Genomic DNA, 19,222 nt, shown 5'->3' on the forward strand with positions numbered 1-19,222 from the left:
ATGTGAGGTCCGTTTCACAGATAAGGAAACTGAGTCTTATTACTCAGAATCATATTGCTGGATGGTGGGAGAGCTGGGGTTCATGTATAACCATAGTGTAGAAATGCAAGGTGGGCTGGAACCACAGAGGGGAGGGCCTTCTGTGCCACCCCAAATTGTTGCACTTCAAGAATAAATTGGCAAGAGAGGAGAGAAAATCTTTTTTATACTTGAAAAGAAAATAAATAAAATGTTAAGAAAGGATTTTCTATTTTTTTTTATTAAATCATAGCTGTGTACATTAATGCAATCATGGGGCACCAAACATTGGTTTTATATACAATTTGACATATTTTCATCACAATGGTTAACATAGCCTTCCTGGCATTTTCTTAGTTATTGTGTTCAGACATTTATATTCTAATTTTACTAAGTTTCACATGTACCCTTGTAAGACAAAATAATGTAAAACGTCTTATTAATAATGTTTATTGGTACAGATTGAAATGATATTCTGGACATTTTGGCTCAAATATTATATTATCAAAAATTATTTTTACGATTTGACTTTTACTAATGAACTACAAGAAAATGCAAATTTTCCTGTGTGGCTTGTATTACATTTCTATCAGGCATTCTTGGTGTGATCTGAAGCGTGTGGTAGATGTTTCGCTAGCTGAGGGTGCTGAAGACATCTTCACCACACCCATCTTTAACCACATCTTTTCCTTGCTTTCTGGCCATTCACAAGAAAAATGTTAAAAGACTCCCACTCTGTCAAGGTTTGAGAGGCCCTAGAATTTCCTTTTTTACTTGTTCCCAACCACAAACAAATGATCGATATGCCTTGTGGATGAGGAGCCAACATTTCACAGGGGCAAAGGGGAGAGATGCCAAAAAATTTCCAGTCCTTGGAGGGTGTGAAGAAAAAGTGCTTTCAAAGGACCCACAAGAATGGCACAGGTGGGCACCATGGGTCTGTCTCATCGTCAAAGGAACCAAGGGGTTGAAAGGAAATTCTAACTGCAACAAAATGCCACAAAACCATAGTTATTAATACAAACTAACTAGCATCCCTGCCTATCTGTCACCATCTCATCTTAAAAAACTTGTGAAAATACGTAATTCAGAGGAGCCTTTTATTTGGTATAAATACCAGCGGCAGAAGGAGGGCAGTGCATTGTTCTGATCACCAGCAGATCAGCTTTGAGAGAAGGGTCAGCTCAGTCCTCTGGAGCTTCTGATTCCCTCCTGTCCATCCTCTCCCAGAAACAATGAAGTTCACGAGTTACATCGTGGCCGTCCAGCTCTGTGTCCTTCTGGGGTCTTCCGCCTTTTACTGCCAGGTCACCTCTTTAGTTGAAATAGTCCAACTTAAGGAATACTTTGTAAGTATGACCTTTTAATAATACTTGTTTGTGGTTGCAAACGAGTGAAAGTTGACTTACGCGGGATCTCCGATAGACTGTGTCTACTCCACAGTCATTTTGAGAAGAACCGGGGTTATTTTGTTAATAGCTGGATGAGTTCCTTGATTGAATTTATTGTTTTAACCCTCTGTTCAGTTTGTATACAGACTTAGAGGAGATTCATCAATCTTACAAATGATGGGCATAACATCTTGATAATTTTGTGGTGAGAACCTATTCAGCTGTGATAAGTCAGCTAGTATGTCTATTGAAAAAAAAACGATAGTTTCCAATTCCTCAGACTAATATGAAGGCGGCAGTAAAAGGTTAAGCTTAGCATTAACAACAGTAATAAGAAACAACTTATGAATTAAAGAAAAAGAAGGTAGGGTACTTAAAGCTTTGGCTTAAAAATTACTTACAGGTGTTTTTCTTCAGAAAGCAGTTTCAAAATTCTATTGCTTTGTCCGTGTGATCTGCAAGTTACTCCTAAACTCAGTCACCGAACTGAGATTTCATAGGAATTATGATTCTGGCTTAGGAATTTTTAAATTTTTATTTTATGAATTTCTTTTGAAGTTTTATTTATGGTTAATAAAATAGTTTATACATTGTAAATATTTTATTACTTGCCCATAATTAGCTATGATAATTGGAGCTGTTATAGTAATGTTTAAGTAGTTGCAATTGATTTCATTCTTGTACAAATCCAACCTTTCTTCCTCTAAAACGCACACTCACACACGCACACTTGGAACTATCTTTCAAAGTTAACATAGTAACACCCTAAAGGAGGGTGTACTGGCAGATATTCCAGAAACCCATACAACTGGGGGGCAGTGTTTACAATGGGATGGCTTAGTGAGGTTTTACTTTACTAAGTTTGGAACTACTTTCTTTAGCTTACTATACTTGAAGTATCATCAGCTTTGTTAAATTTATTTGTGATGTTACAATTTAAGGATTATACTAGAAAATAAGAAAGCCAAAAGAGCATTATATTTTTTGGCTATATCAAACACAAAAGCTTAGGAGAATACTTATTGTTAACACCGAACAGGAGGGTTCAAAGGAAACCAGTGAATATTGACAGCATCTGAGTTCAAGGAAACTTGGAGTACATTTTTAGGGTAATTTAGAACTGACTTTTTCTTTTCTTTTTTTTCAGAATGCAAGTAGTTCAGATGTAGGGGATGGTGGAACTCTTTTCTTTGATATTTTGAAGAATTGGGGAAAGGTAAGCTGAACATCCCCATTTGGCTAATTTTCCTGTTGTTTATTTTCTGGTAGATAAATTCACATAATCTTCTCTTTGTGTTCCTTTCTCCCAAGGAGAGTGACAAAATAATTCAGAGCCAAATCGTGTCCTTCTACTTCAAACTTTTTGAACAACATAAAGACAACCAGACCATCAAAAAGAGCCTCGAGACCATCAAGGAAGAGATAATCGCTAAGTTCTTCAACAGCAGCTACAGCAAGGTGGAGGCCTTCCAAAACGTGCTCCGAATTTCGGTGAGGCTATTTTAATTGCTGAGGCTCTTGGAAAACATTTAATTTAATTAAATAAGCATATTAGCCATTTAATAGTTGCTAAAGTTATGCAATCCACCCATGGCACAAACCCTTTCTTAGCTATTCCATTGGTGTTAGTGCACTTGGTGACTTTGCTAAGTTAGTAAGGGAATCAGTTAAACGTGTCATTTGGACATACACTGGCATTGTAATTTACTGCATGAAGATAGGCAAGTAAACAAATGCAGCTGAGGAGGAAGTAGGCAAAGAAGTGAGGGGAGTGTTGCGAAGCATTTGCCTCCCTGAGCCCTTGTTTGTGTGTTGGAAACTCTTGCTTTGTATGGGAGGCCCCATTTCTTAGTGGAAAGGGCAGTGGGAGGGGCTGAGAAGATTCAAGTTCTCCTCCCAACTCAGCCACCAAGGAACTGCGACCGCAGATGAATCACAGGCCTGGCTGGGGCTCAGGCTCCTCATCTTAACAGGAACGTGTTATGGTTCTCTTCACTCTAACACTCCACAGTGCCTGGGTAGAAATTGAGCCTGAGATAGGAGGAGGCTGCAGCCCTTAATGAGGCCAGGGGCCACCCTGCAGGTGTCTGCTTAGCCCTGCGAAATGGGCTCCCCATTTCAGTGAGAATAGTTGCTGTTTGTTTTCAGGGAAAAAAAATAGGTAGAACACCTTGGGATAAAGATTATTCTATCAACTTTCAGAATATCTCAGCTGGAGAAATTCTTAGATTTCCAAGTCTTATAGCTCATAAAATTCATGTCTCAAGTCTTTTTATGACTTTGGCAATCTGAAAGGTAACTTGAAAACTGAAAGACAAATTACATTTTCCAAAATTTTATATAGTTTCTCTTAGTTTCTTAGTGATGCTTTGAACTCTGAAAAGTAGAAGTTGTGACTCACAAACACACAGGGAAGCCTTTTCTACTCTGTAGTAAATGGGCTTTGAAAAGTCAGAAAAAAACCATGTTGGTTCCATCTTTCAGCTTCCATCTCTAGCATCATGGGCAATCCTGAGTGAACTCTTAACTCCTGTCCTCTTTGGCTCAATTGCTAACATATTTTAATTGTGTTGTTCCCTTTAATAATCAGTCCAGTGCCTTAAAACCCCTCTAGTCACCCTCAGACATGTGGCAAGATGGCCACAGTGTTTACATCCTTAGCAAGAAATGTAATAGCAGAGCCAAGAACAGAGTAAATGCTCCACACTTTACCATGCATGAAATCACCCAAACGCACCTGCTGGTCAGAGTGAGGAAATGTGAAGACTGGGGACAGGAGAAGTCGTTCCCATTCCTAGTTCTAAATTTTATTTATCAGTAAACCATGCAAATATGATAAATGCTCATTTTAAATCCCATTATGGAAATTATGAAGCAGACGTAACTTGGGATAAATTAAATATTATAGTTTTCGCTGGTCTTGGAGTTGGTTACAAAGGGTTTAACCTGTACAGCGGTCGTCAGAGTCACCTGCAGAATGTATTGAAGGTCCAGTGACATAGGACTTCTGTTTCCTGCCCCTGGGGTGCGAGTCCTTTACAGAGTCTCCAGGTTAAGCTGCTACACACCAAGGCTGAGAACCACTGACTGCAGGGCTCATTCGACTCCAGAGATTAATTGGTAGATTAATGACATGGAGGTCTTCTGAACAATCTCTTCAGCATTTAGATGAGAAAACGGAAGTTTGGTGAGGCTACATGACTGGTACAAAGTCAGAGCCATTGTATGCAGGAGCTGCAAACCTGCCTTTTTAAATTTACTCCACATGAGGGCTCTTTTTACCATATAACTTTGAGAATTCTGTAGCAGTAGATTTGTTCCACCATATTATAGCACAATTAGCATCTTAGTTATAATTTTTAGTCCCAATTGCTGAAGAAACAAATATCATATATGAAGGTATCATAGCGATAGTCAGAACATTTCCATTCTCATTGACAGTAACATTAACAGAATATCCTGGTGGCCTGTGTGCCTGAAATTAATTTTGCTGTTTTCTTTCTCAACAGGTAAATGACCTAAAGGTCCAACGTAAAGCAGTAAAAGAACTCTCGGAAGTGATACTTTGTCTATCGCCAGGAACTCGCCAGAGAAAGAGAAAAAGGAGCCAGACCCTGCTTCGCGGTCGGAGAACACCTCAATAACCATTGTCCCCCCTGCAATGTTTGAATGTTTAAATCTATTTATTAATATTTAACTTTATTTATATGATGAAGGTATTTTAGACTCATCAAAGAAGTATTTATAATAGCAACTTTTATGTAATGAAAGTGACTATCTATTAATATATGCATTATTTATAATTTATGTATCCTGTGACTGTTTCCCTTAACCCTTCATTTTTGTGACTAATCACAAGACCATGTGATTATGAGGCTTTGTGTCAGGGGCTGGGCAAGTAGCTGATCTAAGTAAGACCCCGTGGGCTGTGCGCTTACTTCCCTTGTAGAGAAGCGACAGGCTGGTTGCTGCCTTTTTGAGGCACGTGTGCACCCTGAGCTGAGCCTTAATGGCACGTCGGAAAGTACCTGGGCGTGTCAGGCAATAGATTTACGACCTGTGTCCTGAGAAAACGTGGCATCTCAAGAGATTTCATGCCCGGGGCTTCCTGGAATTATTGACAACTGTGACTGCACTCACATGGAAAGTATCTCATTTGTTTGGTCTACCCATACCTAATATATATGAATAAAGTGTAACCTCACACTATTTGTGCTGTGTCAGACTTTTTCTAAGTGAGGACTGGAGTGAAGGAATAATGTATGGATGAGCCAGCAGAAGAAAGGCATTTTTAGCTATGGAAATCTTAGCATCACATTAGGTCCTATTACCTGAGTGCTCCCCAGTGCCCATCTGCCGGATTTCCCTTCTCTGGGTGGCAGCTCTGAGTTCTCTCCTGAGGCACAGGTTTAATTATGTTACTATTTGAGTCAGAGCTTCTCCTTTGACATGTGGTCCAAACTTGGCTTAGCACATGGAGATCTATTCCTGCCCCTTCCTCCAGGTGTCCCCTCCCTTCTCCATCTCAGGTCTCCCTTCTCCATCTCAGGTCTCCCTCCCCCATTCCTGGGAAAACACCCCTGGACATGGGTGGTGGGTGTAAGAAAGCTGCAGGGAGACAGGCCTGCATTTGAAGCAGGTAAAAGCTTTATAAGCAGTGAGACTGTTAGTGAATTATTATTTTTTTTTGTAGAGACAGAGTCTCACTTTATGGCCCTTGGGTAGAGTGCCGTGGCCTCACACAGCTCACAGCAACCTCCAACTCCTGGGCTTAAGTGATTCTCTTGCCTCAGCCTCCCGAGTAGCTGGGACTACAGGCGCCCGCCACAACGCCCGGCTATTTTTTGGTTGCAGTTTGGCCGGGGCCGGGTTTGAACCCACCGCCCTCCGTATATGGGGCCGGCTGAGCCACAGGCGCCGCCGACTGAGCCACAGGCGCCGCCCCTGTTAGTGAATTATTTGTAGCTTCAAGCTTCAATTTCTTTGTCTGAAAAAGAGTAATAATTGTGCTTCCTCATAATATCGTGGTGAGAATTCATTCTCTGACTCTAGAACTATTTATCGGAGCCCACAGTACGTGCCTGGTGAAGCTGTAGATGCCTGAGGTACCTTCATCAGCAAACAGACTAGGACCCCTGCCTTTGGGGGATTTGAGATGGAATAAGGGGGAGACAGACAGTGAGCAAAGCCCAGCATTCATTGCATGGCATGTTCAAAGGTGAACAGAAGAGTGAAAGCAGGGAAAACGGGGGAGGTAGGAAGACCACACGGGGATGGGTGGGAGGGCCAGAGGTTTAAACAGAGTGTAGTTGGCCTCACCGAAGAGACGGCATTTAAAGAAGTGCTTGTGAGAGCAAAGGGAGGTTGCCATCTGGATTCCTGGCCAGTGGACATCCTTGCAGAGGCTCAGAAGTGGAGATTTGCCTGGAGGGCTACAAGAACCAGCAGACAGGTGTGGTAAGGAAAAACAGCCTGTGCTTGAGAGGCTGCAGCATCCCCAGGGAGAGCAAGTTTATCTTTTGAGAAGGGGGGAAGTTGAGAAGACGCTGGATTTGTTTAGCCCTGGACAATGCATTGCAGAAGACCCGTGAGTCCAGGTGAGAGAGGAAGTCATGGCGGGGAGTGGAGAGGTGCTGTGAGTTTGGGACTTAATAATGGGACCCTGGGATTAGCCCCCTGGCTTCAGAATGCATAGTGGTGGCCAGATTGTCAGTGGTAAGGGTGGCGAGGGCTGGGCACCCGGCACCCCCTTCTCAGCATTTTTGGGGGTCCATCCCTCAGCCTCCCACAGGGAAGCAGCCTGGCATAGAGGGGCCCACGTGGAAGGATGGCCTGGAGCAGCTGTCACATGCAAGATGAGGACAACGTCCATCCACACAGCGAGGCAGCCCAGCCTGGGGAATTTGAGTGAAATAGGAAAGGCGTCCACACAGGGAGAGGAGTCAGTGCTGATGGGAGACTGGTCATCTACAGGGGAATTGAGGAAACAAATACAGATAGGATACTTGGGACCAGGTTTCCTCACTGTTGGAGAAGGGAGTCACAGTACACAAGGAGAGAAAACTATAATTAACCCCACGGTATTGGATGTCTCAACGCGTGGTCTCCAACACGTTCTTAGAGATAGGAAGAAGTTCCTAGAGATAGGAAGAAGTAATAAACCTAAGTATCTGCTCACCTGTATTTCCTGGCTCTGTCCACTAAGGAGGTCTGAAAGCAGTGACACCTCAGGGACAACAGGACACCTGGTGCCCAGGTGTCTTCACTTGTATACCCCATTCTCTGCTAGAAGGAGCCAGGACTCCGGAGAGAATCAGCTAATTCCAGGGCTGGGGCAGGAAAGTCAAGGAGTGCCTTGCCGTGCTAGAAAGCCAGACACACTCAGGGCACAATGAAGAAGTGTTAAAAGACATAGAGCCAGTGGGCGGCACCTGTGGCTCAAAGGAGTAGGGCGCCGGCCCCATACGCCAAAGGTGGCAGGTTCAAACCCAACCCTGGCCAAAAACGGCAAAAAAAAAAAAAAAAAAAAAAAAGACACAGAGCCAGCTTGTCTGTGTCCTTCAACACCAGGCTGACAAAATATGGGAAACTTGAGCATCAAAACAAATAGTTACAGCAATGCATTCTCACATGCTGAATGTGACAGGGAACCATGAGCACATATTGCTAGAAATGAATGAACTGCATCCTGGGAGAAATGGGATCTTGACGTCATTGTAAGATAGCTCCCTACAAAATGTTTATTAGTTATAAAATTGGAAGGAAGTAATTTTACAGTGAAGAAGCCTAACAGACATCATCTTGATTGAGGGATAAAAGTGAACATCCTTAGTAGTGAGGTAAGTGAAGACAACGTCCCGGGTGATAGGACGCGATAAAGTGGACACACGTGGACCTGGTGTCTCTGTGAAAGACAGAAAATCTGTCTGATCATGAGAAAACATCAGGCAGATTTAAACTGAGGAGGATTCTACAAAATCTCATCTGTAGTTTCCATCAAAGTCACATGAATTAAGGAAAAAATGAGGACCGAGGAATAGTTATATTCTGAAGTAGAGACGAGGCAGCTAAATGCAATGCAAGTTTCTGAACTGGATCCTTTTATAGTAGAGGCATTTTCAGAACCACTGGTAAAACCTCAGTGAGGTCTGAGGACAAGGTGGTAGGACTACACCAGTTTAAGCTTCCTGATTTGATGGTTGTATCTTGGTGAAGTGGTACATATCTCCAAGGTTGAGTAATGCATATTAATGTGTGCAGAGGTGATGGGCAGCACCCTACTGAGAGGTGATTCAGGAGAGGTAAAGGTTTTCTAACTCTTCTGTAAGTCTGTTAATGTTTCAAAATAAAAATATGAAAAAGTCATTGCAAGATTATTTCTGAGTCATAGGCTGGTGAGATCTAGAATTCTTGAGATACTACATTTTAATCTTGCCAGGTAACTTAGAATCCCCCATATTCGACATACAGCAAGTTGAATTTTCCATAGATGACCACAGCTATACCTTCACCCAACTCCTTCTTACACTGTGTGTGACCCTCCGCCCACTGAAAGGCAGGGGTGTGTTATTCCCCTTAGTACTGAGCGGGGGTTTGTGGCTTTCCTTACCCGTGGGGTGCAATGGAAGTAAAGTGAAGCTATGTGACTTCACACAGCTTCTGTCTTGCTCACTCCCCATCTAAACCTTCCTTCCTCTCTCTTTCTCTCTTCTATCTCTCCATTTTCCCTCAGAACCCACCATCACATAGAGAAGTGTTCTGGCTGCCTGGAGAGGCCAAGAATGGATTTTCTGGCCAACAGTCCCAGCAAGCCTTCTAAGCAACATCAGCATTGATCACTGGATGAGTGTGTCAGCAAACTCCCAGGTGATTCTCAGTCCACATATTTGAATTTTCCAGCTAAAGCCTCAGGTGCCAAGCGCTAGTGATTAAAAAAATTACAGCAGACTTCCAATTTTAGCTCCGACAGGTACAGTACAAGGAAGTTTTTACTCTAGTTCTTCAATCAAGGAAAAGCTGAACACATGAAAATCAATGGTATTTCTTGGTTCAGTTGGAGAACTGAGTTTGTGGAACCAGCTGCCTGCACAGAATCTAGAGCGTCACAGCCCTGACCTGCTTAGTTGGACCAGCAACCACTAGAATCAGTAACAAGTTAAAACACTAACTGGTGATTTTGATGACTTTCTGACTAGCATAGGAGTGAGAAACTCCCGGGGCTGAAGTGTGAGGAGTCCTCCATCCTTTCTTGGGTCACCTGCAGGAGCCCCACCGGGTTCTCGTGGTGAAGATCTGCGATTCCCCTGTGGCTCTGCAGGGGGAGGAGAAGAGCAATCCTGTGTCCCATGTTCAGAAACAACGGCCTCCTATCTTAAGGGAAGGCTTTACCAACATCTTGCAAGAGGGCTGCGGGAGGATGTTCCTCCAACTTCAACTCCTTCTGATCATCCTGTCACAAGAAGAAACGTGAAGATCACAGCCCTGAAACACAAAACCTGGAGATTTAATGCAAAGATTGACATCGAAGCTCCGGGGAGACCAGTGGATCACAGGTGAGGAGCCGCAGGTGCAGGAGGACTCAGGGAAGCACAGAGCAGGGAGTAGAAGTGAAGGCGCTGGAGGGGTTTGAGGCCTCTGGCCTGTCAACGGCAAGAGAGACATCGTCACAGCATCTCAAAAGACTTAGATATGACACAGATGCCAAAACCATCAGGCAGGAATTTTATTTTATTTATGTATTTATTTATTTAAAACAGAGTCTCACTATGTAGCCCTCAGTAGAATGCCATGGTGTCACAGCTCACAGCAACCTCAAACTCTTGGGCTTTAGTGATTCTCTTGCTTTAGCCTCCCAAGTAGCTGGGACAACAGGTGTCCACCACAACACCCGGCTATTTTTTGGTTGTAGTTGTCATTGTTGTTTGGCAGGCCTGGGCTGGGTTCAAACCCACCAGCTCTGGTGTAGGTGGCTGGCGCCCTAGCTGCTGAGCTACAGGCGCTAAGCCTCAGGCAGGAATTTTAAAATAACCACAATTAATATGTTAAGGGATTTTTAGGAAAAAGTAGACAGTATGCAAGAACAGATGGGTGACAGCAGAGACATGGAAATTCTATGAAAGAATCAGATGGAAATACTACAGATCAAAAACAGTGTGACAGCAATGAAGGATACCTTTGACGGGATGATCACACACAACACAGTTGAGGAAAGAATTAGTGAGCTTAACAGAAACTTCCCAAACTAAAATGAAGAAGGAAAGAAATAAAAACAAAATAGAACAAAAACAAAATACCAGAATATAACAGCCAGGAACTGGGGGAAAATTTCAAGACATCTATAGTAACTAAACTATAGATTGTTAACACCAGGTGGAATAAATTCCCATAAAGTACCCCTGTGAGCCAAATAAATATTCTTCATTATAAATTACCCAGTCTCAATTATTTTGTGATAGCAGCACAAATTGGACTAAGGCAGAATATATATATTCAAACCATATTAAACCAAATACAAAGAGAAGAGAAAAAGCTAAAAGAAAAAAACTTACCCATGGAAGAAGAAAGATCAGAATTACAGCAGACTTTTGTCAGAAGTTAATATAATGAACTTAGCAAATTCATTAGCATTTTAATTTCCCATTGCTGTTTTAACAAATAACCACAAATGTAGTGGCTTGAAACAATACACATTTATTATTTTACAGTTATGAAGGTCAAAAGTTAGTTTAACATCCAATAAAAATCCTCAAAGAAAGCATAGGAAAAACACTGGAAGATATTGGCCTGGGGAAAGACTTCATGAAGAAGACTGCCATGGCAATTGCAACAACAACAAAAATAAACAAATGGGACTTCATTAAACTGAAAAGCTTCTGTACAGCCAAGGAGACAACAACCAAAGCAAAGAGACAACCCACACAATGGGAAAGGATATTTGCATATTTTCAATCAGACAAAAGCTTGATAACTAGGATCTATAGAGAACCCAAATTAATCCACATGAAAAAAGCCAACAATCCCATATATCAATGGGCAAGAGACATGAATAGAACCTTCTCTAAAGATGACAGACGAGTGGCTAACAAACACATGAGAAAATGTTCATCATCTCTATATATTAGAGAAATGCAAATCAAAACAACCCTGAGATATCATCTAACCCCAGTAAGAATGGCCCACATCACAAAATCTCAAAACTGCAGATGCTGGCGTGGATGTGGAGAGAAGGGAACACTTTTACACTGCTGGTGGGACTGCAAACTAGTACAACCTTTCTGGAAGGAAGTATGGAGAAACCTCAAAGCACTCAAGCTAGACCTCCCATTTGATCCTGCAATCCCATTACTGGGCATCTACCCAGAAGGAAAAAAAATCCTTTTATCATAAGGACACTTGTACTAGACTGTTTATTGCAGCTCAATTTACAATCACCAAAATGTGGAAACAGCCTAAATGCCCACCAACCCAGGAATGGATTAACAAACTGTGGTATACATGGAATACTATTCAGCTATTAAAAAAAATGGAGACTTTACATCCTTCGTATTAACCTGGATGGAAGTGGAAGACATTATTCTTAGTAAAGCATCACAAGAATGGAGAAGCATGAATCCTATGTACTCAATTTTGATATGAGGACAATTAATGACAATTAAGGTTATGTGGGGGGAGGAAAAGCAGAAAGAGGGAAGGAGGGAGGGGGGTGGCTCCTTGGTGTGTGTCACACTTTACGGGGGCAAGACATGATTGCAAGAGGGACTTTGTCTAACAATTGCAATCAATGTAACCTGGCTTATTGTACCCTCAATGAATCCCCAACAATAAAAATAAAAAAAAAAAAGTTAGTTTAACATCATCAGTCTCAGTGGGCTAAGGTCGAGGCCCTGGTGGCTTTGTGCTCCTTTTGGAGGCTCTGAGGAGATAAGCTGTCCCCTCGCCTTTTAGCTTCTAGAGCTGCCCGCACCCTCAGCTCCCAGTCTACTTCTTCTATCTTCAGAACCAGAAACCCCTGGCCAAGGGCCTCCTTGGCTGTCCTCCATCCCTTTGGCTCTCTCTTTAGCCCTGGCGCACCCTGTAATTCTGTATAATTTTCTCATCTGAAGGTCAAATGATTACCAATCTTAATTTCCTCTCCAGCCTCTCCTCTTCTTTCCCATTTATCTTAACACATCCCTAGAAGACAACAAAAGGTATACAGATTACAAAAGAAGAAATCAAACTGTTCACTACGATGTGATTGTGCAGAAAATCCTAAGGCACTGATAAAAAGTTTTTGGAACTAATAAGCGAGTACAGCAAGGTTACAGACAGAAGGTTATATACAAGAGTCAATTGCTTTCCTATATATCATCAATGAACAACTGACATTTCAAGTTAGAAAAATTATTATTATTATTTTTGACTTTATTTATTTATTTATTTTTATTAAATCATAGCTGTGTACATAGATATGATCATGGGGCATCATACACTAGCTTCATAGACCGTTTGACATATTTTCATGTGAAACTTAGTAAATGTGGAATGTAAATGTCTTAGCGCAATAACTAAGAAAAAAATTATTTACAATATCACCCAAAACATGAAATAGGTATAAATCTAAAAGAATCTATACCCGACGGATATATAGTAAACAAAGATGTGCTGATAAAAACCACCAAAGAAGATCTACGTAAATGGAGAGATATTCCATGTTCATGGACTGGAAGAGTCAACACAATCCCAATCAAAATCCAAGCAAATGTTTTGTAGATATCAACAAATTCTGAAATTTATATAGAAAGGGAGAAAACACCCAATAGCTAGCCTCAGGCCGCAGAAGAGCAAATTTGGAAGATTTGCAGCATCTGATCTCAAGACTCAGCATGCAGCATGGTAATCAGTACAAAGTGGTGGTGGTAAAGTTACAGACATGTAGACCAGTGGAACAGAAAAGAGAGCCCAGATGCAGACCAACATGAACATGGTCAGCTGATTCTTGACCAAAAGTAAAGGCGATTCAACGGAGAAAGAACAGTTCCTTCAACAAATGTTGCTGACACAGTTGGATATACACATGCAAAAAAAAAAAAAAATCTTCAACAAAAATCTTGGCATTAGTACCCCCTCAAAAGGAAAGACTAAAGAAAATAGATCAACTATCAAAGACTTTTTATTTTTTCTATCTCTTGCATTGCAGTTGCCTACTAACTGTGTACGACTCTTTCTGAGACAGTAAAATGCTGGAAGACTTGCACAAGTGTCCTCTGCGGGGAGAGTGGGGTCAGCCGTGCCGATGCAGAGAATCTTCTGGGGGTGCAGTGGGTGGCCAGAGCCAGGGAGAAGGAGGGTGTGATTGGTTTCCATCCTTCTTTGAAATGACAATATGTAATTGTGGTATCTCAAAACTGAAAAAAATGATAGAAAAAAATGAACCATAAACTTATTTGTGAGAAAGGGAAAAAGAAATTTAGTTAAATTGGAAATATCAAGATGGCATTGACTTAAAAAGAAAAGATAGCATTTATTCTGCTTTCAATTTAAGGGTTACTCCCTTAATCCTGACTGTTGAGGTAAAGCAATTAGTTGTGTATTCGTTATTTCTTTTTTCAGGGTAACAAAGAGAGATTTTATTTAGGAAGAACAAAGAGAAAGTTTAGAGCACTTCCAAAGAGAGTTGGAAGTGGGTCCCTCTCATGAAGGAAAAAAGGTTGGAGAGACCCAGTGTGCTCTTAAACCTAGATTTTTTAATTCTTCAATTAAAAAAAAATTCACAGTCTCCTTATATAGACATTGATATCATTTTGGGGATGGAAAGGTTCAAGGTGAGCACAGGATATGTGGGGGCCCATTTTTGTCACCTACTATTTTGTTGTTATCACTTTCTGTCTTTCTCATAATAGCTATGTGAGTGGCTTGTGCCTCCTCATTTATTGAACACTTGCTACATGCCAGGCTCTGTACCAGGCCCCGTTGACTCCCCTAAAAAGAGAAAGCACCTGTTGAACTACAGGTAAGTTCATTGAACCTGCCACAGTAAGGGAGGGAAGACTTTGCAGAGTCCTACCAGGTTTCAGCAAGGGAAGGTCAGGAGTGGCTACGCAGAGAGTTAGGGCCATGGGCTCCAGTAGTTTGAGGAGTCTTCCAGTGAAGGCACACTAAGATTGGGAATTTGTGGCATAATTTAGGTCTCGTGGAAATAGTGAAGCAAGGTTCTTAAAGCAAATCTTTTTTACAAATTTTTTATTTAGAGTCAGGGTCTTGCTCTTGCTCAGACTGGTCTGGAACTCCTGAGCTCAAGCAATCCTCCTGCCTCAGCCTCCCAAAGGGCTAGGATGACAGGCCTGAGCCACCGTGCCCTAAGTCTTGGTATTATAATATGGGCAGTTATTCGATAATCCGTTTGTTCAGGCGAGTAATCTATCATCCTGAGAAGGAGGTAGTTTGCCCAATTAAGAAAACTATTTGTTCAGATAAATTAATTTTCAATAACTTCCTGAAGAAAACAGTGAAGTTATTTACTGGTTCATAGCTTAATTTTTCTTGGGTCTTGGATCTGCTAGTTAAGCTATAAGGAAGCAAGTGGTCTCAGTTCCCACCAGGACCGGAGTCAGTCTTCCCTGTGCCTTCTGACTCCTGTGCCAATATCTGAGCTGTATTTTTGATATATTCTTTCTCAGACACAGAGCTTTACTTTTCCAAATAACCCACTCACACGATGGCATTAATACCTAAGAATTCAGAATACTCTCTGTGCAGAATATTCTGCAGAGGGCTTTGCAGAAAAGAATGACTATTCCGTGTTCAGGAGATCTCCATTTTCTAAGTTCTTCCTCAGCTGTGCCATCTCTGGGGATGGGTTTCTTTCTCCTGCCAGGCTTTCCTTCCAGGAACTTGCAGTTTCTTACTCTTTTATTTTACAGAGTTGTTCCCCTTTTTTCTTTGAAGCTTTGACTGGAACAGAATCTCCTCCCAGGGCTCAGCTTCCAGTTTAGGCCATCATATCATTTTCCCGGTAGTCAGGCTTCCCTGTACAAAATCTTGGCTACTAAAAAGAATCTCTGTTAAATTTATTACCATATTAGACTTTTCATGAGGATTTTATGTGTTAGACCTTACCCAATAGCTACCCTGAATGGGTAGTGGATTGAAAGAACTGGAGAAGTTTGGAAAAACAGGAGGTCAAGAGTCTCTAACCCTGTGCAGTTTACCTAGAATGAAAAATCCAGCTGCCCCATGACTGGCTTCTTTTGGGCAGATGGTGATGAAAGATGACAGGTGAAAGTGCCATCACCAACCGAGCTGCGGGCCTAAAGCCACATCAGAGAGCCACTAACATCCTGGGCATGGCCATCCCCACGGGTGTGTGACAGGCTCATCAGCAGAGCGCTGAGCAGCCCGTGAGCAGCTGCCACTGAGAGCCCTGGTTAGATTCCTTAGAGGGGTGGAAACTTAGGTATGTTACCTACAGCCTGCAAGTCTCATTTCTTTCATCTGTGAAATGGGGGCATCATAAGGTTTTGTGAACTTTAAAAATAAGGAAATGTGTGGAAAATGCCTGGGAGAGGGACAGTGCTCGTGAATGATGACTGGTCTTACCCCTGCCGTTTCTATCAAATAAGCGTATGGATCCTCGCCATCAGCATCTCCATCATGGCCACTTCCCTTTAGCTTTTCTTGATCTGAAGGAGGATTTTTCATTTCTAGAAGAACAGAGAAGCAAGTGGCAAAGGGAGTCAGTAAGTCAGAAACTTTTGATTTTGTTTAATTTTAATTGTGTTTTCAATGACAGTATCGGGTTGCCGCTGAAGTCTTGTAAGGCCGCATCTATTGGGGTCATTTGGGACCAGGGTATGCAGGGCTCGCAGAGCTGACCTAACTTCAGGGATTTGGGTCAGGAGGGTGTGGAGCACCCTGGATGTCCATGAGAGCCTGTGACATGGCAGGTTCGGGGTTGGGGGCCATCTAGAGTGACATCCAAACGTTGGAGATAGTAATGGCAAGTGTGATTTTGGGGGATCTGACCATAAAAGCCTGGACTACCACTGGTCAGCTGGGTCTCCATGGCAGCATCTAGTCCTTCCAGGCAGGGAGCTGTCACAAGGGCAGGGGGCAGGGTCCTTATCGGGATATCTGGTCAAGTGCACTGGAGCAGCCTAGGGAGAGGAAGGGACGGAGGGTCCTGGGGCTTGAGAGGTCAGAGGTATCAGAATTCTTCACTGCTGCATCAAAGCCCTGCTAAGCTGCTGCAGATGTGAAAAAACGGTGCATCTGTAATGAGCCCCGCTCCTGTCAGCATTTTCTCAGAATCCTGGTTGTGTGGATGGGGCAGGCTGATGTTGAAACAAGGGAGAGCTGGAAAAAACAAAGATAGGGCTCTGGAAACATGCTTTAGATGGGATACCAGCATCGAGAAGAGCTTTGAAAGGAGTCCAAACGAATGGGTGGTCACATTGAACCCTAGTTGACTGAGGTTATGATTGTTCTGAAAGTACTTGCTTTTCAGAAACACCAAGTATTATTGACACTCACCAGCTATATGACCTTGACTCAGGGTCAAATGACACAATGTTTGTGACTTTGAATGGCAAAATTTTGTGATATGAACTATGATACTAATACCATTCCTGGGAGGGGTCCTGTAATATTATGGGTGCCAAGATTCATAAATTATATGAGATGACAAAATACAGCATATTTTTAAAAATGTCTTGAGCTCCTTTGGGGATTACAGAATTAATTAAATTCTAATTTTAGAAATTTCTTTAAAGCATGTTAGCTGTTACTCTCCGAGCTTGCCTTAAGGAGGATTTTGTGGTTCAGGTTAAGAATGTATACTGGAATTGTTTTGACTTTTTAACTCATTTTGTTCCTCTGTTTTTGTTTGACCGTGGACCATTCCTCCCATTTAAATAGGTCATTCTGTGGTGGTCAATGGGAAGAGATGTAACAGTAGAAAAGGAGAAAAACCAAATCCCTGCTTCAGTTTCAAGAGCCCAGGACATTCAAACATAAAACAGATTTGTAACACAGATGAGTAGTTTGGAAGAGAGCACTGTGAACTTGAGAAACGAGTTTCACCCCTGATCAGTCAGGAGTTTACCTGACAAAAAGAATAGGGAGAACTGGAAAGAGGGTGATGGGGAGAAGGGGGTGTTCTGGGACCCCAAAGTTGGAACTGAGAGGATCACGTGGCCCAGAACGGAGTCTCTATCTGTAGGTCAGCCAGATTCTACTTGAGCAAAGTAACCAGATACCACCTAGAGCCCCAGACTCACACCAATAGCATTATTCTAAGGTACAGTTCCTTTGATTTTACCAAAAGATTCTGGGAAACCAACTCTACTTCAGGCTAAAAAAACCCTGTCACTCTCTGGGAGGCTGAGGCTGGTGGATTGCCTGGGCTTAGGAGTTTGAGATCAGCCTGAGTTCAGGAATGATTGAAGAATAATGCCTTTGCTCTTTAACCATAGGAAAAAATGATCAGCCTGAGCAAGAGCAAGACCCTGTCTCTACTAAAATAGAAACAACTAGCCAGGTGTTGTGGCGGGAGCCTGTAGTCCCAGTTACTTGGGAGGCTGAGGCAAGAGGGTCGCTTGAGCCCAAGAGTTTGAGGTTGCTGTGAGTTATGATGCCATGGCACCCTATCCAGGCGACTGAGTGAGACTGTCTCAAAAACAAAACAAAACAAAACAAAACAATCTCACCAAACACCAGTATATGGTTTTTTTCTGTTTATATTTTAATAAATGCATTGATATTCTTCTGCTTTTTCCTTTTTTTGCAGTTTTTGGCCGGGGCTGGGTTTGAACCCACCTCCGGCATATGGGGCCAGCACCCTACTCTTTTGAGCCACAGGCGCTGCCCTTGATATTCTTCTTATTCATTGCCATAGAAGTAACTAAAGAATAATGCCCTTGCTCTTTAACCATAGGAAAGAACATTAAGGCCCACTGACATTTCTACGCGTCCATGCAATTTACCATACCGCCCTGGATGCATCAAAACTTCAATTAGTAGAGTAGGAAAAAATAGGATTGCAAACAACAGGAAAATTATGGTTAGGAATTTGCTTATGCCCAATGGAAGCTTTTATGGGCTGGAGTGTGTTTATGGTCAACTCCAGCAGCAATGTTCGTACTTCTGCTTCCTGTCCCTGAATTCTGCTTGGGGACACTCGCCAGCAGATGTTCAGACTCAGCGAGCGTTATCTGCGTGCCGTCAGCATTGAGGAAGCCAGGCTGGCTGCTTTCTAGAGAGCGTTCATCATTAGTGTCTTCACTGGGGCCTTGCTGCCTCAGCATCGCGGTGGGTCTCTATAGATCAGCTGCTCCGGTCCTCTGACGACTTTGCCTAGACCACTAGAAATTTTTCTAACATTTAAGCTATCCGTTGGTGACCTATAGAGACCCGGCACACCCATGATGCAGGCCTTCAGATGCGGGGAAAATGACCCAATATTGCTTTTTTAAAAATGCTAAAACTCATGGAAAGTCGTGTTGTGTGGTGGTTCTAATTTATTTCAGGTGAGTGACATGAGCATTGTCTTGCCCTTTGAAGAGCAGATGACATAAAATGAAAAAAGAATCCCAGCAGAATAGGCTTCCAGGGTGGGAAAGTGAGTGGGCTGACTGAGGGGAAGGCAGCCTTGTTTGTCTCTTAGTTGGGGTGCACAGTCTGGTGGGTGCTTATGGGGAGCAGTACCAGTCGATTTAACGGGGGTCTTTTCCCATTCTCTGATCCAGCCATGGGTCAATTCAGCTTAATTACAACACACGCTCAAGACATGTGTGGATGAACAGGTTCCATTTTAATTCCTCTTTTTTTTTTTTTTT

At 42.4% G+C, this 19,222-nt stretch overlaps 1 protein-coding gene across 1 annotated transcript; it reads left to right on the top strand.

Annotated features, from left to right (window-relative positions):
• The first annotated feature begins 1,197 nt into the window (after positions 1 to 1,197).
• Positions 1,198 to 5,593, top strand: IFNG (interferon gamma). The gene is made up of 4 exons (XM_053586266.1): positions 1,198 to 1,367; positions 2,557 to 2,625; positions 2,721 to 2,900; positions 4,919 to 5,593. Exons 1-4 carry the CDS (start codon positions 1,254 to 1,256, stop codon positions 5,051 to 5,053), a joined length of 498 nt encoding a protein of 165 aa, XP_053442241.1. The 5' UTR covers positions 1,198 to 1,253; the 3' UTR covers positions 5,054 to 5,593.
• The last annotated feature ends 13,629 nt before the right edge of the window (positions 5,594 to 19,222 follow it).

The sequence above is a fragment of the Nycticebus coucang genome, chromosome 3, assembly GCF_027406575.1.
Source record: "Nycticebus coucang isolate mNycCou1 chromosome 3, mNycCou1.pri, whole genome shotgun sequence".
Lineage (NCBI taxonomy): Eukaryota > Metazoa > Chordata > Mammalia > Primates > Lorisidae > Nycticebus > Nycticebus coucang.